A 25,287-nucleotide genomic window follows, 5' to 3' on the forward strand; every position below is an offset into this window, starting at 1 on the left:
CAATATGTTGAGGATGCAGAACCATTGCAGGAGATACACACTTAGAAGTTTAAAGGGGAGATACTTTTTTTTTTGTTGTTGTTGTTGTTATGCAGGCTGATTTGCAGGCTACACCTCTCAAATATTCCTCTCACGCTGACGCTGACGCTGACGCTGACGCTGACGTCGACTCTCCTCCGACCGTGTAAATAAAAACAGATATGTGGAAATACGTCATTGAGGTATCCTGAAGCAGCCGGCCGACGTCGAGTTACACACGACAGAAAAGTAATACATCAACTGCTTGATTGACTAGACTGACTATGCTGCGGTATTCTGCCCCTGTCCTTGGTGTTTGTAACATAAATTGTAACAGACTTGATGCGGTGTGGGAAGCACAAGCAGGCATGTCCATGAAGAGGGGAGGAGAGGAGAGGAGAATGGAGAGAGGGTAACAGAGAGCAGGAGGACATTAGGAGCAAGGAGCTGAAAGGGTGGAAAGGAGTTTAATTTCTGGCCTCCTCAAGGCTTGTCTGGAAGGTTACAATGATGCATGATACTGCAGAGGGGTTGTTAGTGCTCATGCTGCTGCTGCCGGTGTGCTGGTTATTCGCACAAAGTCATGCAAACAGTAGGCAGGCAGGTAGTTCATGCATCGTGTGCCTCAGCCTAGCCCAGCCCAGCCCAGCCCAGCCCAGCCCAGCCCAGCCCGGGGGCCAGCGTATAAGCCAAAGACGGGCCGGGCCGCATGAGGCTTGGCCAGTTCATTGGTGCGCCAGTCATGCAGTGACATTGCTGTTGAGGGAGGAGAGAGAGAGAGAGAGAGAGACAACGGTCAGACGGCAGGGTTTGTTTAGCCTGAGATTCTGGCCTTGATCTAAACACATAACACGGCAAACGAACAGGGTTAATTCCAAAGCTTCTAAAAGGTCCATCATGTTAAAGGTATAATATGCAAACAGTTGTCGGTTGCTGTTTGTAAAACACACCGCATTCAAAGTTGGCTTTTCCGCCTCCTCGGCTCAGAAAGAGAGAGCGGCTGTGGTCGAGCGCGCTATAGAGTGAATGAAGAGAGGGAGCGGCGTTAGTGAGAGCAAAGCAGGGAATCGAGACGGGTTCTGATTGCATTCGCGGAGAGGCGTTTCTGTCATGCTACAAGCACGACACTGTTTCGATTGGCTCGTGAATGACAGAAACGCAGACTTTTTCTTCTTCTCTACTTTCTCAATGCCCCCGATTCTGGCCATATTACCGTACGTACTTCGTCATAAAAGGCATAAGTGATGATTGAGAGGGATTCTTTTTGTATCAGTCTATACATTGATTTTTTTTAGGAAAATGCTGCATATCATACCTTTAATAAGAGAGCATTCATGATGTGCTTTAAACAAAGTGACAATGTGAAACAAGTGGAACAACAAATGGGTTAAAGAAAGGGACAGCTACAACAAGCATTCCTATCCAAGATTCCTACTTAAAGTGACATGGGGCAATACAAAACACCCTTTAACGCACCTTGAACAACCTTTTCACTATGATAGAAATCAATTGATTCTCACGACTAGCTCTGACACGACTTCGACGCATCTTTCTGTCATGTGAGGAGGGACACCTGCAGTGTTGCAAGGATAATATGGACCAAATGCTGTGGTATATAGATTTAAATTGAACACTATGGCACATAAGGTGTTGTCTGAGACAACCTGGTAAATGCTGGTAAAGCTAAAACCGTGTGAACTGACGCCTTTCCCGGTTTGCTCGATGGTGTTTACTTAAGAAAGATAATGAAAACCAGTCTACACAGTTACGAAGCACATTGATCTTTGCCCGCAAACAACCCAGCTGTGTATTGATCTCAGGGGAAATGACCATTCGCAATTATTGCAGTCCCAAACCATGTAGTCCTATTATAAAGATCATTTAGCAAAGCAAACATTTCCATGTGATGACTATACATCTTCCTATGCCTCAATGTATTTGTTGCTCAATATTGCATCTAAATTCAAAAAATTCAAAACACGATGACACGACAGAAGATCTCTCCATTTGAAATTCAAACATTGACACGTGTAAAATGAAAATCGCTGCTGAAAGCTACATCGTGGGGACAGAAAATCTACCAGCTCCAGTTGAGAAACAGGATGACCCTCAAACGCTATGACAGGTAGAGATGTGCGTAGATACTGCATGAACAGGCAGAGCGGTTCCTCTAGACAACAAAAGATGATGAATGAAGAAGATGAGATTTCTTCTCAGCTTTTGGGGTCCAAATGAACCTGGTTGACAAAAGTTGGCCACAGGTTGGGGAAGGTCAGTGGGTTGAGAGGGAGGAAGCGATTAGTCAGACCCTACTAAATATGCTGGGGGTGTTAAAAGGGTAAGAGCCTGGCATCACAGGAATTCAGGGTAAAATATGCTTAGTCAGGGAAAAAAAAAAAAAAAGTGGTGCGAGATTTTGGGCAGCCTTGCCTGGCATCTCTACCTCATGGATCTGATCAAGAAGAACAAAAAAAAAAAAGAAAATCAATAGGCAGAATGCAGGAAAACAAGAACGTCCATTAGAAATGAATGGAAATGCCTTTTAAAAAAAGGCACATCTACTTGTATGTTAAGTTCAGGGGATTTTGTAAGGTAGTTTGTCGCAGGATTTTTTTTATTTTCTGCCCTGCTGCTACCATCTACCTTGCGGTAGCTGGCTGGACGTGGCCCGGATAGGAGCGGCGCGTGCTGGTGGCTTGTCTCTGCCGGGCCAGGAAGGACTGACCGGATCCGGTGTTGGCGAGTCTGTCTTCAGCCGCCTTCTTCTGCAGAGACATACCCTGTAGAAAAGATACAGTACAATGTTCTTAATGGTCACTATACGTATAACTAGGCGGTGAGTAGATGGAGACTCAGTATGAGCCAGAACAACACACAGTCAGTAAGAGAATCAGCTACCATCAGTGCAACTAATTCTGATGCATGAGAAAGCAAACACAACCTCAAACACGATATTAGCACCAATTTAACAACTCATGAACATTAACACCAGCTATTGATCAAATGTGTAACAGAGCAAACATTGTTTTTTAAGCTTATAGAAAAGCATACGCTGCCCTCTAGTGGTTAAAATAGCTTCCTGCATGGCTTACAAATGATGATGACTTCTTATATTCCATGCAATACTGGGCCTACACTAAAAATGGGTATTTCAAAAAACATCAGAAGTATTCAAATTCACACATAAAAACTTGCAGAATGCCATGTGTAACAAAGGAAGTATAATGTTGTATCGATTCTATAATGTCTATCACATTAAGAAGTGAGCACAATTGTTTTCTGGACAATTATTTTTGCAATAATATGTAGGTAAGTGCATATCTAAACATACATTAACAACGTTTTCTGAAAATGTAAGTAATCAATTTGAGAAGTTTCAATGGTGATATCTATTAGTTACATTTATTTTATCCTATTCACCCTCAAAATAATCAATTTTAGCCAATCAATTTTGTTTTGATTGACTAATTATTAGATTATGATTAATGGACTAATCGTTGCAGTTCTATATTACTATGATATTATGGACTTTTGTGTTGTGAATTATCACTCTTCTCGGAAACAAATCTCAGCTGTATATTAGTGTGTGCCACATTTAAAAATAGCTACATCAACAGATTCAGGCTGTAAAGATCCTTCTTACCATGTTGTACCAGGCTGACACAATCAGTTTCTCCTCGTAATCTCTCTGGCTTTTTGTCTTGTCCATCTCTTTCTGTTTGGAGGAAACATAAAGACACACAAAATGAAGCAGTGAAAGTGATTTTTTAAGCTACAATACACCGTTGTCCAATTATTTCCGTTGTATTTCCCAGGCTTCCTCTGCCTGGTCCACCCTTTTCCTTTCCAGACCATCCAACTCTTCTAACCCCTCAATTACCTCCAATGAGTGCAACATCCTGTCCTTCTCCTGCAGCTGGTTCTTCAGGGCCTGGACCTCTGGACCTGAACCCTGGTTCTGCTTGGGGTCCAAGGTCCGGATCACCTGGAGAAGACACGTTCAATCACATCGCATACGTTTTCTTGTTGACCCACACCTCCAGCGACCATCGCTGGTTACTAAAGATGGATGTTGGTAAAAAAAATATACTCACGCTCTTGGCTTTTTCCAGGTATTTCTTATATCTCTCCTCCATCAGTTTCATGTCTTCATCTTTCTTCTTCAAGGCCTCTTCCAGGTCCTCCACTCGTTGGGCTGAGAGGCAACAATATCATTTTTTTTTTGCTAAGTTTATTTGTCCTTTGCTATGCTTTTTATGTCTCTATATATCTGCACCACAACATAAAACATTAAATCATTTCAAATTTAAAAAAAAAATGATAAGAATAGATGGTAAGAGAGGATGGAGGTCAACAAGCGTCAAACATTCAGAATTCAAACTCACAGCTGGTGGTGTATTTAGGCTCCATTTCGTCGATGAAGGCATTCTTCTTCAGTAACTCATTGTTCAGCTCTCGTAGTTTCTCCCTGATTAGGAGTCAAAAATGGGTTTTTTTAGGGCCTAGTTTCGTCTAATACTTCATATTAAGCATCCTATTCGAATCAAGTTTCATGTCATCCTTGCCACAGCAAAACATATGTCTGGGTTTGTAAGACGGTAACTTACATGTGCTCCTCATATTTCTTCTTCAGAATGGAAGACTGAAAAAAAGACAAATAAAGGATGTGTTTTATAAAAGCATTATATTTCAATCTATACAATTTAAATCTTCAAAAAGTACTAGAAAGAGACAGTCTGTTGGATAAATGCAGGAGTTGCAGTAGTCTTCTTCATCTTTATACCTGCAGCCACATTTGTGTGCCATGCTAGTTCTCTCACTTAGTTGAAAAGGTTGTAATTAAAAAGGCACCACAATACAACATTTCCCTTCTCATCCAACAGAGGGAAGTGTTCAGCAGACAATGTTTGGAAAAGGTCATCATAGTGGTATCATACCACAGTAAGAGATCTGGAATTACTGTAAATGAGGCAACCCAAAACAGAAGAAATGCAGACCTCAAAGCAAAACGTTCAGTGGGAGATAACATGATTCCCAAGGTTGGATGATCACAAAGAATATTTCCAATTACAGGATTTTTTTTTTTTTATGATTTACCACTATCCGTGTGGTGTGCAGCCGAATCATGTGAGAGCAGAAAATCTCTAAAGGAAGAGAGCATCAAGGAAAAGGGAAAAGTTGAGTTTCTACAGAGAGGAGAAATCTACACATAGAAGATGCCAAAAGGAGTGATTAAAAGATGCTTTTCTGTTTCTAACAAGGAAAAAGAGACCTGCAGAATCTCGACACCTAGCTAGGAAAAAAAGTACTCGTGTGCAACAACTCAGTCGGACAAATGCATGAAGTTGTAATTCTCTCTTGCAAAAACTGCATTTTGTAGTTTTTGTTTTATTCTCTTAAAACAAATATACTAACACATCGCATTTTTTTTACAATCTGCAAATGTATTCTGAGTTGTTACACATTTGTTTCAGGAAATCAAAAAAACTAACACCCTGAAAGAACAGAGTCTGAAAGAGGGAACTTGTCAGGAAGTTATACTTACTATAGTCTGTGAGTGGGAGCATTATTTGAAAAGAAAATGCACAAGTATTTAATTGATTGGTAAGAATCATCCATGCGATAATCTGTGAAGGAGGTGTCTCTCCCGTCTTTGCACTAGACATTGGACACACCAGCTCCTTAACCTGACTGAAATTATACTAGTTTTTCTACTTAAATAAGCAATTCCTCTATAATTGTGACAATGCGTTAAGGCAATTGTTTTTTTATAAATTGTACTGCGTCTATAAAACACTTAAAGTGAGTTGTCAAAATACTGAAAATAAGTGTTCAATTATGAGTGAAAAGACAGATTGGTTAAAGCAAGACGGACAACATTTGTGATGGGATGCAAAATCTACACAGGCTGGAAGGAATGGAACCGGCAACCCGCGAAAGAATCATTTTAGTATTTTTAAATCAGGGTTAATTATGCTGTGAAGAAAGATGGCGTTTAGCATGCATGCAAGCTCTCTCTCTCTCTCTCACATATAAAGCTTCTTGGGAGGTGCTCCAAACCATCCTAAATACCAGTTGTCCCCTAGTAGGAACTGGTTTGAAGGAGACAAGGAACAGAGAAGAAAGCGATGAAATGAAACACAAGTGTTAATACGAACTGGAACAAATTTGTGTTACTGGTCTAATCTCACATTTAATTAATTAATTCACTGATGCTATGAAGGCTATCTTGCGGCTACAACATAGAAACAATGTAAAAGAGCGCACACAAACAGAAAAACGTGATCGTGGATACGATGAGTGTTAGAAATGGTTATTGTTAGGCAAGAGTTAGTTGAAACAAAATGCACTGGGGCAAGCGTACACACGCAAACTAATGTGATGTGTAAAAAGTGTTCACATTCGCAATTTACTTTTTCAAAATAAAATATCAAAAGCGTTCAGGAGGGGCGGTGTACAGCAGTCTTGTGTGGCATGATGGGGAATTTGACTCTCTGTGGTTGCTGGCAACATTTCAACTTGTGCACCCCACAATGCAGAACAAACGTGTCGTTACTTACGTCGTCTGCTTTGGAACCCTGTTCTTGAAGGTTCTTCTGTAGCTCCTCTACCTGACCCTGTTCCTCCATCAGGCGCTGATTGTTTAACCTAGATAAAGAAAAAGACCAGTTTAACGAGATAGACAGCGATGAGCAAACACCAGAGAGACAGGCTGCTGGCTAAAAAGGTCATTGACTGAAATTCCAGTAAAGACAAAGAAAATCTTTGTGTGGGGGGAAAGAAATGAGAGATTGATCCACGTTCCCAACACAGGGAAACACAACTCAAAACTACAAGAAGACCAAAAGATTTTCATTAAATTTGGATAAGATATTGAGCACGAAAGAGAATTTTTTTTAGTGTTTTTCCTAGGTAAATGCAATAAAGGATTCAGCCTCAAGTGTGTTTGCTCTTGCTGCTAACGCTGCATGTTTCCGTGCTCTTTGCTGACCTGTTCTCCGTCTCCAGCTCATTTTTCCTCCTGTTGGCGTCCTCCAGTAGACTCTGCAACAGCGCGATCTTCTCATTGTCTGATCCCTCCTGGGCCAGCTTCAACATCTTGTTCTCATGCTGAAGACGAATCAAATGTTCTCTGTAAAAAAAAGCACGTCGGACAGAAGCCAAGTGTTAATTTCCAAAACAAACACTGATAAATGATCGCATATAGTTGAAAACAATATTTGTTTACACCGGTGCTCATCAATTCTGACGAATATTTACCTCGATATGTCACTCTAAAATTAAATCTTACATTATATTTACCACCGGTGAGAATACATTATTACATCAGTTCTTCTTTATGCAAACACATGCAACACATCTGCTGGCTCTGTTTAGTTAACGCTAAAACAGTAGCAGCAACAAAACTACTGTAATGTTGCTGTAATACTACAAGTGTTGGACTGTCAGACTGACCGACATTACTGTCTCCAGAGCTAAAAACATGTGTGAGACGCCCACCGAGAAGCTGTATAGAAGCTTATTATCTTGCACTGCTTTCCTGATGACGAACTTTGTACTCAGGTGAACACAAAAATGTGAGGTGGAAAGATCCTTGAGATACTTCCCTCCCTTCAATCCAGCTACCAAACAGATTAGATTGGATCTGTTTTTTTGATAGTGTTGAGCTCTTGGGATTTTTAGGGTGTGGCTGCCAACTCCTTTCCAACTGACTAAATGTTTCCAGACAAACTCACAGCTGCTGGCTCGCAAAGGTCAGGCCAAAGAAGGCAAAGAAAAGATTTGAGAAGAGCTTATTGGGAAAATATTACATCAACTTGACCGGATTTCTTCTGTTTCTGAAGTTAGATCGAGAGAATAACTACAATTCCAGCTGTTGTTCTGGCTGTTTTTATAGTTTAGAGGAAACCGACAGGCAAATCGGTCCCAGATGCTGCTTATAAAAGCAACAGGTTGAATCTGTCAAAAAAGGCCCTTATTCAGCTTTTCACACTCACTGTTGGGTGCTGAACTGACAACCAACTAGACATAAAAGAGCATGACTCATCATTCATTTGATATTTCACACAGAGCTCTTCTCTCACAGATATCTCACAGCTATTGCAACACTTTACTTCCACCTTCAAACGCTTGCAGGATATGACATCACCTCAGGGTACAACAGCTTTTTGTTACTCTATCTCTAGAGGGTAATGATTAGAGGTTGACTCAAGTCATGTTTTTTTTTTTTTTTCCATTAGTAGCTTTTAGAGGATTTCAAATGTAAATCCATATTTATTTTGGTTCACAAGTGTTTGAAAAAAAAAAAAAAATCCAGGCATGGTACGCTGCCAGCAGGAAAACCCAGCCCAGCAGCAGCCAGGCTGATGTAACTCACACACAACTGTTACATAAGTCGCTACAGAGCGAGACAGCTCTTTTTTAGGCCAAACTCGTCTACCTTTAAAACAGCAGAGAGAGAAAGAGGAGAAGGCTAGAAACCATCTGGCTACAGAGGGAACAACAGCACAACAGACACACTGAACACACACACACACACACACACAATATCAACAACATCAGCAGAGGATCCAACTGTCTTCCCCTAGAGCTGCAACAATTAATCGATTTGTTTTCAACTATCAAATTAATCGGCAACTATTTTGATAATCGATTAATCGGTTTGAGTAATGTTTTTAAGAAGAAAAAAAGTCCAAATTCTTTGATTCCAGCTTATTAAATGAGAATATTTTCTGGTTTCTTTACTCCTCTATGACAGGAAACTGAATATCTTTGAGTTGTTGACAAAACAAGACATTTGAGGACGTCATCCTGCTCAATATTTTTCAACATTTTCGGACATTTTATATGCCAAACAACTAATCGGTTAATCGAGATAACGATCAATAGATTAATTAGACAAAGAAAATAATCACTCGTTGCAGCCCTATGACCCTGTCATTGTAAAGCACCTCTCAAATCTTATCCTTTATCTTGACTGATATCTGTCTTGCACGCAAGTTGCAATATTGGGTGCCATAAACTGTGTCCAAAAACTTGGAACCAGGTCTTGTAAAAAATATTTTTTAAACAGAGAATACAAATACTTCTTCCTCTGTAACCTACGGAATATAACACACATTAGATGTCCTCTAAGATCTGATATTCGTACTGCATCAGCAACTATAACTAACATCATCTTTTTTAAATCACCGAAGCAAAAAAAAAAAAATGTGGTGGGGTTTAAAATTCCTACCGAATCTCTGGGGTGGTGATCTCAGCAGCCAGCGAATCAGAGCCGTCGTTGCTGGCCATCGGGAACAAGCCTGAAACGAACAGTTAATACAGGTTAAACCCAACCATTTAGGCTTGACCAAGTAGATTATCCGAGCTTCTGTTGACAAGTTGTTGATGTTACCTGATGTGAGCTGTCCCTCCTGGGCTTGGACACAATGTAGTTCCTCAATAGTCTCCTTCAGAGAGTCTCTCTCCGTCCGCATACGCTATAGAGGGAGAGGAAAACAGCAGGAAGGAGTTATACAAAAAAAAGTATGACAAGAGGTAAATAGTGCGGGGTCTGGAATGAAGATAACTTTTTGAAACTGCAGCATTTGAAAGTTATGTAGCCTTTGGTCTCACTTCCTTCTTACTTGTTGAACAACAGCGTCGGATTGTTAAGAGGTTAATAGTTTCTATAAAAAAATATCGATACTTGACGTCTGTGTATCGATACAATATTGCCATGCAAACTATTGCGATACTATGCTGTATCATCCCTCCTGTTGGGTCATAGTGTACCAGTTCTTCTATTGATAACATTGTACATACATCTTTTTCTTTCTGTAGAGAGTCCACTTTCTCTTTGACGCGTTTGTACTCAAACTCCATCTTGTCGGCCTTTTTAGACTCTTCCGACAGTCTGTTCTGAAGTTCAACCACCTGTGCAGAGAAAGGACATATACATATGTGTGTGTGAGTACTATATAGTGACATAGTTACATGTTGGGGATACATCACCAAGCCAAGGGCCCATGTAAGTAATGATTACTGCATGTGAGAAAGTCAACATGGCTGTCGGTTGCATACCTGTCTCTTGTATGTCTCCAGCTGGCCCTTGGTAGCGTTCGCCTTCCGTAGCTCCTCTTCCAAACTGACGCTGCCCTGCATTAACACCGTGTTCTTCTCCTCCAAAAGCTTATTCTGGAAAAAATAGCGACAGGAAATGTCAATTTGTGCCGTCTAACTTGGACATAGAAATATTGCCAGTTGTTAGACTAACAATGTGTAATGTACTGTGTTGAAAATGTAGAAGAACTTGTCACAATAAAAGGCATTGTTGTCTGTGTACCTGTCTCCTGAGGAGTCCCATGTCCTCTAGTTTCTTCTTGTAGTGTTCCACTGTGCCCTCCAGCTTTGACACTTTGTCCGATGAATGCCTGGGGAGGGAAACAACAACAAACACTTTCATTATCGAGATTGTGTTTGTGTAGCGGCACACCTGTAACAACAGAAGTTTGAAATAACAGGATAGCGGTTCAACAATACATTATTCGGCTTGCGTCATCTCCTGTTTTTCTGAATCATTTTTTTCCCATCAGGCATTTGGAATCCCCTCTCTTGTTTAGTATTCTCTACTCAGGTAATCGGAGTATGTTTAGAGCCCAGATTTTGCTTCCCCCCCATCTTACCTGAGGACATCCATCTCGTCCTTGAGAGACTGGGCTTCATCAGCCAGCGACGCAAGCTCTTCGTTCTGCGACTTCACGTCCAGGAGTTCTTTTTCAAGCTCTTCGCAACGGATTCGGTAGTCATCTTTTGATGCCTCCAACCTAGAACAAATTAGGGATAATTATCTTTCAAATCTCAGATTTTTGACATCAGCATCAGTCAATTCAACTTTTTTTATATGACAAACTCTCGCTCCTTCTAGCGACGTCCGCACCTGAACGTTTCTTCCTGTAGTTGCTCCAGTTGTGTCTGCAGCTGGAGGTGTCTGCGTCCAGCAGGGCTGTTTATATCCTCTATGGAGTCAGACTGGTTAAGTCTCTCCATCAGGACCTGGTTCTCTGCTAGCAAACTGCTCTTCTCCTCTTGCAGGGCTGCCACCTGTGGGAGGGAAGAGAGCGAGAAAAAAAAGGAGGGCGAAGAATGGAAATGGCAAAAAGAAAAACCGAAAACGGGCAGAAAGGAATGGTTGGCATGGAGGATAAAAGGATAGAAGGGAGCACGAGAGGTGTAGAGAAGGAGAGAGGGAAGGAATGTTAAAGATAGAGAGAAGAGGGGCAGAGAAGGGAAATAAGTTAGTTTTCAAATTGTATCTCTCAAGCTATTTAAATGTACACGTTTTTCTTTACAGCATTCAATCCATGAGGTTACTATTATATCACTGCAGCATTGATTCTGGTAATAAAGCAAGCACACACCAAACACACTTCAACAGTGGCAAACCAACAAACTCCCAACATAGCAGAGAGGGCTACATATGGTTTGATGTTGCCTTCTCAGTGTGATAGACAGGGTTTCAAACTCCACACAAAGCAAAGCAGAAGCAGATTGATTTTGTTTGTTTTGAATGTAACACTAATGACAGTAATTAATTACTAAGTCTGCTGCACCTCAAAACATATACGAACTGATCTTCATATTTTTTAAAAGAAAAAAGAAACATATCTGTAATATGAATCAATTTCTAATTACTTGGCATGTAAAGCCATACCATACGTTCTCAACTCTGACTGTTTATGAATATGCCAGGATCAAGTCAATAACCCTTCTTCAAAATATTGGGGCTTTAAAATAAACGTCAATAGGCATTTCTGACTTTTCTTCTGACACAGTAGCTATGTTTTTTTTTTTTTTAAATGTTGTTTAAGGGCCTTTTCACAAGCCAACATTTAGTCTGTTTTAATCAAACTCTGGTGTGATTCGTGGACGAGAAGGGATTCATGAGCACAGTAGCTCAGTGCTGAGTAAAAGTTAAAACACTTCAACAGCAATATATCAAAGTCTGTGATTCCCTACATACAAGTGGCAGCTCTCGAGAGGAAAAAGACACATTTCGCTACTTCATACATGCCCCTCAGGTCAGGTGAAACTGAACCAGACTAGAAATAGAAAACAAACCAAAAGTAGACTATGGCTTATGAAAGCACCCTAACACTTCTATGTGTAAAATGTATGCCATTTAAATGTCGGTAACACTGTTACGTGGAAGCGTTCTGGGAGAACTTGCACCACTGTGAAAATTCTCTCAAGAGCCTATATAACAACGAGTCAATATGATTAAGATAAAAAATATGTAAGTAATACATTTTTATTGTGATTAAGATACATTATAAGTAATGAATTGGTATTCTTGATTGATAATGAATTTTTATTTTGATAAGGATAATTATATCAGTAATTCATTTATATTTTTGTATGACAGAGATAAAAAAGGTAATAATTATTATATTTAGACAAGTTTAGGAAAATTAATTAGAGTATATGTTTAGCTCAATAAGGAAGCTGGTTAATTATCTATGAACGACTTATGGAGAAGGGGTGGGATTAAATAAGTTTGTACTTCTCACTCCTTTTCAAATATGTAAACCATGGCATCAAGTGTTTGGCAATTTCTTTTGCTTATGCTTTTCATTGTATGTAAATATTACTTTTTTTTCGGGCTGTCCACTTGTTTGTATGATTATTCTCTTTTTTTAATTTTACATTTTTTTTTGTTCGAAAAATACATTTTGAAATGAAAAAATGAAAAATATATCAAAACTGTGTTTAGAACCACTCAAAAAAATCCAATTCCTGCAGGTATTGAGTTACAGTATTACTGCTTTCTGACCAGAGTCCTATTTTTTTATATATATGAAAAGGTTTTTGATGTGCACTTATATCATTTTTCATTCCTAGGGGGAAACGAATCAAAAATAGTAACATCCCATATGAGTAATATACAGTATGTGTAGATACTTCCCCTTACGGTCTACTACTGCTGTGGGAAAGCAATGAAACACACCGAGGTAAAAAAAGGCAGAGGATAATAAGTGAAGGGGTGACAACTGACACACCCACACAAATCTGCAGATGTGGCTGGTGTGCCCCAAAGAGGACCGTGTGTATACGTGTGCACAACAACACTTGTGCACAAACGTGTACACACACACACATGCACACATACAGTAATTAGGAGAAGGGGTTGGGGGGGGGGATCTGGATTTCGAAAGAGATGCTGGTGCAAGCAGACTGAAAAAATAAAATCCAGGACTATTTAGACACACCACACACCATGGATGGAAGAAAAAGAGGCAGATAGAAAAGAAAAGTGTGGATTTACCCTCTCTTCTAGCTCATTAAAGTCTAACCTCAGTCTATCACGCTCCTCTTGGACACGGAGGGCCTTTAAAGCAAGGCACACAGTGTGGAAATAGTCAGGAAATAAGAGGATTGAAGACAACAGGAGAGCAGGTGACACTTTAAAATACAGCTCCATCTTTCTGTGTCATTAGCGGAAAATAAATGTAAATAAATATGTCCATTATGATCGACTGATATGAAGATAGATATAGATAGTGTGTTTAAGCAATAGCTCATCACTGTTAAGGTAAAAAAAAAAAAATCTGACAAGGACATATTTACGTAAATTGGAAAAATCCATCAGTAGCAACAGAAACAGCTGTTTTGATACCATATGCAAAAAAGGGAGCTGCTTTTAAAGTGTAACCAGAAAATAGCTATAAGAAGTATGACACAATCAGTTAGATAGTAAAAGAGTTACAAAATATAGCAGAAAAAGTAAGAATAAAACTTAACTGGGAGGACGCGTTATACCATGTCATTTGTTCTGTATACTTTGAATGTATTGAACGGAATTAACTACGTTCCTGCAAACAATACAGCTAGTGTACATAAGTGCTCATTTATCTTTTCAGCTTAAAAATTGCATTGCATAATGAGCAAATGAGCAATGCCTAACATTCAACAGTTCAAATTATACATTTGACCACAGCTGCGTTTTCCTACAATATTGCTATTTGATTCATATTTTGAAACTCTATGATGGAATAGAAGGATCATTTTAATTTCAGCAACCATGAATGCATAAACCAAATAGTCCTCTCATAATAACAGGCAGCAAATAATAATGTTTAATGTCAGACTTTAATGCCAGTTATTCACATGCTCAATAGTGTGCCACTGTGATAACTAACTGACTTCTACAACCTCGCCAGGCCCACTGGTGGTGTTATGTCTTTCACGTTAGGTCATTCAGACACACGATAAAGAGTGCCCGCACAGTGCACTATGGTGTCTCCAAAACCAGCGATCAAACAGCCTAAAACATGGGGGTGTGGGGGGGTTACAACTGCATAAAACCAACCTGCATGTCAAGCTCCCGACACCTCTGGGCGATCTCCTCCTTGGTAGACAAAGCGTCGTTCAGCTCCTCTGCCGTCTTCTTGAGCTGAGACCAGAAATAAACAATAATGAAAAACCCTGCAGATTTTATTTCATTTCCACACCATTTATTGTCCACTTGGACGAGGCTACGCATTTACATCTCAAGGACATGTTGGATCAAGGGCTAAATAAATACATTTACCCAGAAAACCCCCCCCCCCAAAAAACAGAGTGAGATGTGTACTTCTGTTGAAGCTAGCTTTTCCACACATCCAGCTGTTTTACGGGTCTGTGGCTGAAAGAGGAGGAGGGTGAAACATTGGCTGAGGGGGAAGATCTGGGTCAAGTTTTACAGTGAGCACTTTGTACTTGGGTAATGACATTGGTGTTGAGGTTTCAGTGGAAAATCCTGATACTGCAGGGTATCTCTGTGTTATTTCAAAGAGTGTGAATGTGCAATAATGTACCTTAAAAGTCAAGTCTATTTAATACGGGCCAGTTTCATTTAAACTTTCATTCTTCTTCTTAAATCTGTCTTCTGAAATTTGAGACCCTCATTGATGGCACTGTTAGAAAACAGACATGTATTAAAAGGCACAACAGTGATGTTCTATGAAGTCTCCATACCTGTCTGTCTAGATCCACGTACGAGTCAGTTCCTCCCATCACTGGAGTCTCTTTACTCATCAGCTGCAGAAACACAAAAACATGGGTTAATGGTTGGAAGAAGTTAAGTGTACAGTGCCAACACTTGTTACACCTTGGTAACCATGACAACCAGCCCACACCCACAGGATTACCATCTGATCCTGCAGATGTGCCATCCCAAATCCCAGCCCGTAACCCTGCGTCTGACAAATCCCACCTTATTCTCATCATTAATCAATTGTTATAATAAGCATGATGGTTCACCTCTTGGATGGCTGTCATGACGACATGCTGCACCGACTCCTCCATCATCATTATGGTCTGGATGTATTCTAGAGAACGCAAGAGAAATAAGACAAAATGATGTGAGCCTCTGAGTCAGTTGTATCATAAAAACCTTGTTTTCCAGTATCAAATTACATATCACACACATGTTGACAAGCACACACAGAGTATGAGATATGCACCTTGTTTCTGTTCACAGTTGACAGCACAGCCCAGTATAAGTTGAAGCATCCTCCCGAGCTCTGATGCGTCAGAGTGTTCTCCGATAAGGTTAACATCTGGTAGTGTAAAGTCGTTAATGTGCTGGCCTAGGATCTGGACGGGCACAAAAAAGGAGTTTTCAAAATATATCATTATATGAAAACAGGATTATCATGGCCTGTGTTGTGCTACAGGGATTAAGGGTAGTATCTCTACTAGCAACACATCTGCTTATGTAATGTGGATGCTGATCAAATCAAAATTAATACAGTAGATTCTTCTTACCTCCTGGTTATAGTCTAGGATGCCTTTCAGAACTTTCTTTAGATTGCTGATCTGAAATGAGAGAGCATTTATGAAAGGTGTCCCTAGAATATTAGAAATACAACTGACACAGGCTATATTGAACCAGAGTTTTAGTAATACGGGTGACACAAAAAAAGGTTAAGACAGATATATCAATATTTCAAAATGTGACAAAGTAGTAGTAGGATCACATCAGTCATTAGGAACGTACAGTACCAACAAATAATTACCATTTCTGGATAAATACATTATTCATTTACACTCGAAATGGTCTGCTATGTCATTAGCTAATGGGAAAAAATGGTCTCATAAAACCTAAACCATGCACACTTACTAATAAAACAAAGACTAATGATGCTTACCTTTAACCTCCAGTTGTCCCCAACGTCTGGCTTGATTCTACTAATCCAAGCGTCATTGAAATACACTAGATCTCTAGAAAATTCAGACAGAAAAGAGAATAGGGATTAAAAGCGTAAAGTTTTGATTTGAGGGGGCATGTTCAGAATCTACAGGTTTTACCACTGTAAAAACAAAAAAAACAAAGCAATACACACTTTGAACTAGTGTTAATTTTGGATTTTAGATGCCATTAGTGTCAAGCCCTGACAGTACCTGTGGTACTGTAAAAAAAACAAGTACTGGCACGTTTTCAGAATTTTGGTACCGAAGCATCACTTCTTGTGACATCCCTAATGTTATTACTTTATTACATTATGGTATATTCTTTCAACGTATAATTCAGTCTCCACAGGAACGGCAAAACAAGCCACCATCAATGTAAAATAACATAGAAAGAAAAAGTATTTTTTTGTAAAAATGCAATTGATAGAACATATAATGCATTTTTCTTAACACCGAAACACCGAAAGGATGAAAACTTACATTTTCTGCAGAGCTTGGGCCATGACGATACCGCTCGTCAATTCTTCTACTGTCTTGCATGGAGCCTCCACTCCAAATGTCTGGATCTAAACAACAAACAGACAAACACATTGAGTTCTTGGGTGCATGATAAAACTGTTACTAGTTTATTAATAATCACACCTAAAATATAATGAGCTCCCTGAAGGCCAGAGTAAATACAGACAATTGTGCAGCTCAAACCTTACTGTTCCTGCAACATTTCTCTCAAATCATTGCTCAGTTTCTCTTACATCACTCGATCTTGATTTCTCACTTGGTGTGCCATTGTTTCCTTTCCCTCCTATGTATCCTTCTCTACTACTTTTCCTCCAGGCTGAAAGTCTGTTGCCCAGACAGAAGTGAAGATTTTTCAGTCTACATGCCAACGGTCCACGTGCCAAAGGAGGGGGAAATTGAAAGCAGGAATGTTGATATTCTGACAGGAAGAAAATGACGAGGTTTAAATTCTGCCTGCGCGTCTTTCCGTCGGTCTCGCTTTTCATTACGTAGCTCAACGTGCAGCTCTCGAGTGCTTAGTCACACAGATTTACCAATAGCAGACGGCAACAAACAAGAAATTCTGCAGATTGGTCAAATAGTTTGAGAGGTTAAATCCCTGACGGAAGCGTTTTCTCCTGGATCCACATGAAGTAACCGGGTTGAAAATGACCTGAGCAGAGAGCTTTAAGCCAGACTCAAGCTGGACTTTAATACTTCTGGATACATTTTCAGCTCGTCATTGTTTCCAACATAAAACTCATTCATTCACGTTCTTTTTTTTTACTGTGAGAAGCAGCTGCAAGTGTTGGGTACAATATGCCATTTTGCTTGGTGCTGTCTCCACTGCTATGTAACTACCGGCTGTAGAGCAAATCTTCTTAAAATAAACATGATGCAAGAACAACACCATCTCTGACTACTGTGTTTGCCACAATGCAAGTATTCAAAGTTGAATTCCCCTGTTTGATTGATTCTTTTAAAATGATTTACAACTCTTTCCATAGGTCTGAGACATGGAACAACATCTTAGTAAGCCACAGAAAACAATCTGAGAGCCCTGTGCTATCACTTATTAGTAGAGACAGAGGTCAGTAAACAAGAAAACAGTTGATACACAGTAAAGGACACACTTCACATGGCATGAGGGCAACATGACACTCAAAATAACATCCACCCCGTCACTTGATAAATTCAGATAACACTTCCGAATGTAGTTTAGATTGACTTCTAAACATCTAACTAGAAAGTTACACTCAAATTTTCTTACGTTGTTGCTGAATGACTGTATGTATGACAGCTTTCAAATGGCAGACTTGTCAACCAGATGACACCCTCCTTCACCTGATCTAAAAATAATATCTGTATTTACTTGTATCAACAAATGTAATCATCATTTTATTGACATCACAATATGGCCTGCTGCAATTTTCAAACCGCAGGAGGCGCAATATTTGTTAAAGCTTAAATGTGTGTCAAAATACCATTATAATATTAAATATTGTGGTGCTGCAGAGATGTCCTGTCCTAGACATCATATTCTACAGACTTAAGAAAAGATCAAACAATCACACCATAATCATTTTAATAGTTTTTTTTAATGATGTAAAAATTCAAAAGTCAAAATAAATTGATATTTTTTCAAAATCATGCAGTCCTATTCAGGTAGCCAAGCACCAAAAAAGAGAGCCTCTCTGTGTATCAGTAGACAGCTAGTAGCTAAGGCCAACCACTGGCCCAGAGCCAACACAAAAACAATACCCCTGATTATTACATAACCCCGGTTACCACTGTGACTGTGACACGGAGTGAACCTTACCCGCTCCAACAATTACCCTGCCAAATTTAAATTACAATCTAAAATGTATACTACATACCACGATCAAGATATTACAGTCTTCCCTGTGATGCTACGCTGTCTTGTAGAGTTGGTTACATGCTGACTTCCTGTGTTTACATAGCCTACTATTAGAACACAATACTGGCAAGTGATTTATGTTTTAATACATATTAGAATGGATGGAGTAGTGATGAAACTGTTGGCGTCAACAATGTTGTACTGCGACAAGAAAAAAATACTTTTCTCCAGGAGTGGCAAAAATGAATTGGAAACAAGCCAAGCGTCATGGTAGAAACTTGGTGGCTCTCCACCACAGAAACATTTGGTCTGCATCATTTCCCTTTGCAGGAAAGAGGTGGAAGGAAAGAAAACTTAAAATCGCTCACAAACACAAAGACAACCCACAAAGGTCAAACACATTTCACCTAACGTGGCAGCATGACAACCAGACTATTAGAAAGCCTATCTGAGAACGAAAGGGATCAATGGCGCTTGACGTACATGTGCCTGGTGCTTGATGTCATGCTGGAATATCATCCAACACCTGTTTTGGCTGGTGCTGATGAGTCAAGGTACTTGAGGTCCAACACATCCAAATATCAGTTACATTTTGACTGACTGGCCAACGGTATTGTATCCTCCTTTTTGCAGGGCTCTATAGCTTTACACCCTAAACTATTGTCCCCAAGCAGCAATAGGTTCTCGTGGCCACATGAGCTCTACATGCTTGACTGTATGTTAGGTCAACAAACATGTGGTGTACATACCACTGGATAACAAAGCCCTTTTAACAGGACGTTATGCCCATGTGATGTCTCTTGAAAAGCCACGGTGGAGCAGTGCTGGTGAGTCGCTTTATGCTGTATGGGACATTGTTGCCGTCAACGGCCTTCTGTGAAAGAAGAAGCTCTCTTTTGCCAGCAGCTCTTGTTTCAACTACTGATAGCACGTAACATTGTGCTTTTAAATGTTCGCTATTTTTTGTAACGCCTGATGCCTTGAATGCTGATCAGGAATGAGATAAAGATGCGTCCATAACAGTCAACAGGCTAAAGATCAAATCTATCGCAGACAGAGGTTTGCCCTGAAATCAACATCATTATAGACATAAGAATCTTTTCCGAATATTCATCTACAGTGGATAAGAAACAATAACTACATGTTCAAACTTCATGGATAGTAAGGTTTGTCTAGTTACAATTTGCTGGCTGAATCAAGCGGCCCATTATGATGATTTGGTAAATAATACAGAACAAAGACAGAAACTCTGTTTAGTCCTTGTGCTAAACCTCTGAGCTGGTGTTCCTGGGCTAAAGGTCATTGACCTGTGGCCCAAACAGTGTAAAAGGATTAATAAGAGCTATCCTCACGTTGTTGATTAATTCAGTTGTCAGATATATATCAGAAGTCTTCACAGACAGCTCTGTGCTACACCATGTCATCATGATCACCTCTCAATCAGCTTCTTATGATATTAATCGCCAACCTTGAAGCACTGATCGCAGAAAAGGAGGCGAACAACCACTTCTGCATCTATTGGTCTAATATTTCCTGTATTCTCTTCATTATAGGGCTGGGCGATATGGCCAAAATCTTTCATCTCGATATAGGTATTTTAATATCTCGATTACACTATATATCACGATATAGAATGTTTTCTGGTAGTTCAAAAAATGAATAGTCTATATGAAATAGCGACATGGTAAAGCCAATACTCCTGTGTGAATTACCTATTTGGCAAATGAGTATTGAGAAATATGAGAAATTTCGGTTAGTATGTGCTTGTTATTATCAATTTAGACAAATTAATTGTGTATCACGATATATTACTTCATCACAATATGATTCCATTGAAAGATGCTAAATTATCATAGTGAATTATTGCCCTACTCTACTTCATTATTTCAGAAAACAGCTTTTACAGCTACCATGGTGTTGCTGCTCATTGCTAGTTCAACAGCAATAACCATCTGAACCGGTAGCTGTACATTTTGGTCACTGAAGGGCCTACATGCCTTCTCAGTACTGGGTGTGTACGGTCAGAACATATTGTGCCATTTTGTCTCTACAGTATCTTAGTTCCTGTTGGTGCCCAATCTGTGTGTGGGAGCTGCAATGTGATGATTGAAAACCAATTAATCTGGAAACAAAAGCATCATGTGATCTGAGGGGATTTTCAGGTTCTAGTTCAGCTAGATCTACTCATGTTCCACGGTCTTGCCAGATTACATTCAGTCTGCTTTGATCACATCATCCATAGCAATCTGCTAAAAGGGCAGATAAGAAGAGAGCTCAACAGAGTTGAACTGAAAGAAGTTCAAAAGAGACTGCCTGCTTCACAATGGCAAATGTCCACGATAACTAATATCAACATTGAAAAGTGTTTGACAGTGTAACTGTTTCAGACAGAAAATGCTTCATCAAAAGGTGCATTTCCCATGATAACCCTCTCAGCTTTGTGAGTCACATGAACAATAACAACATCGTAGCAGCACACAAATGGCCACGAAATAGAAAATAAACAATAGAAATGTAACGTAAACTGAATTTCTTATCTATTCAAAATGAGTGTGTTCATATTTTGAAAAACCACACACCTAAAGCCATAAAAAAAACAATCTTATCCTTGAAAATATTGGCTTAAGTCCACTACGGACATACACAACTCAGGCGGAGTGGACTGAGGTCAGAAAAGGAAACCAACACCTACTAGTTTGTGGAAACAGTTGGCAAAGGAGTTGCTGAGGAAAACGCACGTGTCACATGACGACTAGACTAGGACTAGTGATTAGAGTGAAGCAGATAATTGCACATCTAAACTATTATGTCCACATTAGATTCCGTCATACAGCATATCGGTCAGCTCTTTGGTTGGATTATATGCATTTCTCCAAAAGGAAGAACAGTACATGCAACATGCCAACTTTGTACAACTTCGACAGCAACAGTGAATGTGCACGGTGCCTGCTGAAATAGTTTCAGCTACAAAAATAACCAAGACAATGCGAACAATGCACCTAGTTGCTTTGGTGATGTGTAACCCAGCGCATCATTTCAGTGTAAAGCATCTGTGAGCCATAAATGTCAGACGTGAGTATTTTTAGGCCGTGCTGCTATATTGTATGTATTTAGTTTTTTTTTTCTTTTGTTAAGTGGTCTTTTCCCTCTATACAACAGAGCTGTGTCGTTCAGTATCCCTTCAATCAAAACTACTTGAAACCTGTTATTGCACTGGCCTAAAGCATAAACAGTTGCCTAGATATCTCTATTGCTATTTCGTAAGAGGTACAGACGGTCTCATGCGTTTCAGTCACAATCAGTCACACTCAATGCTGTGACTTCACAGTTAACAGGTATGTGAGGAATGTTTGCCGACCACATCATTACTAGGAACATGAAGGCAATTCTGAGTTGCCATACATAAGCCGAGCTATGACAACAAGAGGAGGAGGCGACAGTAAATGTCACATTAAACACACAATTTCTGAAAAGGTCTCAATTTCACAAAAGGGGAATCCAGTAATTGATTTCAAGTATGATTAGTTGACATGTATAGAAGCACATGACTATTGAGAAGGAGGGGGTGGCTTGCTTGTACTAAGCTCCACATGCATGTTTTCATCATACACTACTGACATTTATGCCAGTAATGTATATAGTGGAAACATGGAAGTACCCAGAATACACAGTTTCCATCACATGCCATGTCAGCCAACCCCATTCACAATGCTCTTTACAACATCTGGTTGTGATGAAAAGCTGAAGCATCATACATATGCAGTCAGCTGCCCTATAATTGAAAGTCTTTACATTACAGTTTAGAGATGTTTCTTTATATCTTCAGATGTGTGACATTAACAGTGAATGTCTATCTGCTTGAATATCATATTCATATCAGCATTTTTACATCAATCCTCTCTGCTTTATGTTGCACCAAAGCACTCAACAATGTAAACATGCTACAAATCGGTAGCATGTGATCCTACAAATCTGATTCCCTTTTTTCGGGTGGTCACAGATTTCGTTGTAAGCTAGTCTGTACTTGACATTTTTTGAACAAGAGGAATTGGGAAGGGAAAGCTACAGTGGTCAACAATGACAGGAAGTCATCCTCAAAGATGAAATGATTAGATGACATGTATAGAAGCACATGACTATAGTTTGCTTGTACTAAGCTCCACATGCATGTTTTCATCATACACTACTGACATGTATGCCAGTGGAAACATGGAAGTACCCAGAATGCACAGTTTCCATCACATGCCATGTCAGCCAACCAACCCATTCACAATGCTGTTAAGAACATCTGGCTTGTGATGAAAAGCTAAAGCATCATAAATAGGTCTATATAGCTGCCCTATAAGTGAAAGTCTACATCACAGTTTAGAGATTGTGGACTTTTTCTTCAGATGTGTGACATTAACAGTGAATATCTTGAATATCATATTCATATCAGCATCCCCCCTCCCCTCCTACATCAATCCCCTCTCTGCTTTATGTTGCACCAAAGCACTCAACAATGTAAACAAGCTACAAATCGGTAGCATGTGATCCTACACAATCTCTAAGCTATAGCCTGTATTTGACATTTTTTGAACAAGAAAAATTGGGAAGGGACAGTGGTTAACAATGACAGGACTTCATCCTCAAAGCAGACACCGAAATCCAGAGGAAAAAGCCTTCACTAAAGACAGCGTTGAACCATAACAAGGCCAATGTCTCTGTCGTCTGATCCAGCCGGTTACAACACACAACAGAGCATCAGGAAAGTTGATCTAACTAAACACCCAACTGCACATAACCCTAAATGATAGTCTAGACTGGGTAGATGGTTGTCTGGCTGGCGGCTAGGAAGCTACACATCAGCAGCTCGAGCAGCTAACAGCTGGCCTGACTACGTAACCAACGTGTCATGTTCCTCTAGCCTGCTAATGTTAGCTCATCCAGCTAGCAGTAGCTTCTGTATGCTAGCTGGAGAACTGTCTGTCTGTCAGTGAAAATACACCTACCCATGTCAGGAGGCTTTCACACAGCTCCACACGATCCAAGGGCCCCGATGTAGTCATCGTTAACTAACGTAGAGCGACTTTGAGTGGTGAACAGAGCCTGAAGTTAACAGTTCACAGGCTTCATGTACTCCCGACGTCTCTCTCTCTCTGTCGGCTCTCTGTCGGCTCTCTGTCGGCCAATAGTCGGGTTCGCTGCTTAGCCAGTCCGGCGTCTGCCGGAGGAGGACTGGGGCGGGGGGCGGAGTCTGTAGTGCATAAAGGAAAACTCCCAGAAAAAAAAACTCCATGTTGAGCAATTTAGCCATGGGACATGAATGACACATAAAAGGTGTGTATGGAAGTTTTTAATGGACTTTATTAGTTGTAATTCACAGAAGACAACAAATATGTACCATGATCTGCAAATATTTCACTATCCACAAACATGTATTTTTGTATTTGTGTTGTGTAAAGTCACATTCACAAAAATACAGGGCGATTTGCAAATACGCATAACTATACTCTGTAAATACCTATTTTAAGGTTTACATGTAAAGTGATATTTACACATTTGTGCATCTATTTCTACACGTGGAATGCTATTTGTGCATTTGCAGATCGCTTTCCTGTGTATTTGTGGGCTATTTGACATTTACAACTTCCCTCCTGTTTGTTTACAGAATTTTGTCCGATTGGTACCGCAGCAGATCTGTAGATAATAGTTGTAATCCACAGAAGACAATTCACAAATATGTCCCATGATCTGCAAATATTTCACTACCCACAAACGTATTTTTGTATTTGTGTTGTGTAAAGTCACATCCACAAAAATACGGGGCGATTTGCAAATACACAAGACTGTTTTGCAAGACGGGCTTCACTAGATATAACTTTGTGGTTTTGGTGCTTCGGTGTAGTTTGTGTTGGAGTCTGAGTCTGAACAGCGTAGCCACACGTGAGCGCGCACGGGACACCGACCCGGATTGATTTATACGTGTAAGAAGTTACGAACATTCCCTTTAAGTAATTGCCATGGAGACAACTTTGGACCTTCGGGGCCCCAGACCTTCAGCATCTGGTCTTCCTTGCTTGTGGCGCAGCCAGAGAAAGAAAAGGCATTAGCATGGGCTATGTGGGCACAAATAGAATAAATATGTTAGGAGTCATCTGTTACAGATTTCTGACAAAACTAGTAATTTAAGGCAGTGGATCCCAACCTGAGGTCGCATGATAATTGGAGGGGTCATGAGAGGATTACCAGCATAGGAAAACAGAAAATGTATTTATGCTACACAAAATAACATATATCTAACCTCTGCTTTTTTTTTTTTTTTGTACTAATTACTGGATAAGTTTACCTCTTAAGGTCTCTACAATAATGTTCAGTTAAAACAAGGAAGAAGTGCACTCATGGAAGTGGTCTGAATAGCTGTCTCATCTGCACCTCTTCATTGAACAGTGTCAGAGCCAAGTTTGGGAAAATGTGCAGCGCTCACTTTAGAACAAAGATGGGGTGGTTGTGCGCAGAGACAAGTCTGTATACCATGCTTGGACAGATTTGTCTGGAGCATCACATGACCACCAAGCTCAATGTCATGGCAAGTTTACTGACTGACATATTTTTATGGATTCCATCAACAAAGACCATGTTATTGTTTCAAAGCATCAGTGGAAAACCCTTGATCTTGAGAAAGGCAGAAAGAGTATGTGACATTTTTGAAATTCTGA

The 25,287-nt window shown here is 39.9% G+C and overlaps 1 protein-coding gene across 3 annotated transcripts; it reads right to left on the minus strand.

Annotated features, from left to right (window-relative positions):
• Nucleotides 1–614: 614 nt before the first annotated feature.
• On the minus strand, nt 615–23,760 carry hook3 (hook microtubule-tethering protein 3). Of its 3 annotated transcripts, none has more exons than XM_074618284.1 (24): nt 23,581–23,760; nt 16,714–16,799; nt 16,191–16,263; nt 15,808–15,858; nt 15,504–15,636; nt 15,301–15,368; nt 15,016–15,078; nt 14,369–14,452; nt 10,940–11,103; nt 10,686–10,826; nt 10,346–10,433; nt 10,084–10,197; nt 9,826–9,936; nt 9,416–9,500; nt 9,254–9,323; nt 7,010–7,150; nt 6,579–6,666; nt 4,626–4,660; nt 4,404–4,486; nt 4,113–4,213; nt 3,899–4,003; nt 3,662–3,733; nt 2,662–2,798; nt 615–774 (listed from the first exon to the last, which is right to left on the minus strand). In XM_074618284.1, the coding sequence occupies exons 1-24, from the start codon at nt 23,635–23,637 to the stop codon at nt 759–761; spliced, it is 2,166 nt and encodes a 721-aa protein (XP_074474385.1). In that variant the 5' UTR covers nt 23,638–23,760; the 3' UTR covers nt 615–758. The 3 variants fall into 3 exon arrangements, with proteins under 3 accessions (XP_074474385.1, XP_074474386.1, XP_074474387.1); XM_074618285.1 differs by lacking the exon at nt 615–774 and adding an exon at nt 2,305–2,470; XM_074618286.1 differs by lacking the exon at nt 615–774 and having other exon boundaries at nt 2,519–2,798.
• Nucleotides 23,761–25,287: the final 1,527 nt, after the last annotated feature.

This window comes from Sebastes fasciatus, chromosome 19 (genome assembly GCF_043250625.1).
Source record: "Sebastes fasciatus isolate fSebFas1 chromosome 19, fSebFas1.pri, whole genome shotgun sequence".
Lineage (NCBI taxonomy): Eukaryota > Metazoa > Chordata > Actinopteri > Perciformes > Sebastidae > Sebastes > Sebastes fasciatus.

What these genes read in the sequence shown, in the direction of transcription:
- hook3 (XM_074618284.1), bottom strand. Translation starts at nt 23,637, where the DNA reads ATGACTACATCGGGGCCCTTGGATCGTGTGGAGCTGTGTGAAAGCCTC. An exon ending in GTCGGGAGCTTGACATGCAG is followed by an intron (nt 11,104 to 14,368) that starts GTTGGTTTTATG and finishes TCCCTCCCACAG; the next exon opens with GTGGCAGCCCTGCAAGAGGA. An exon ending in ATCACCACCCCAGAGATTCG is followed by an intron (nt 7,151 to 9,253) that starts GTAGGAATTTTA and finishes TTTTTTTTACAG; the next exon opens with AGAACATTTGATTCGTCTTC.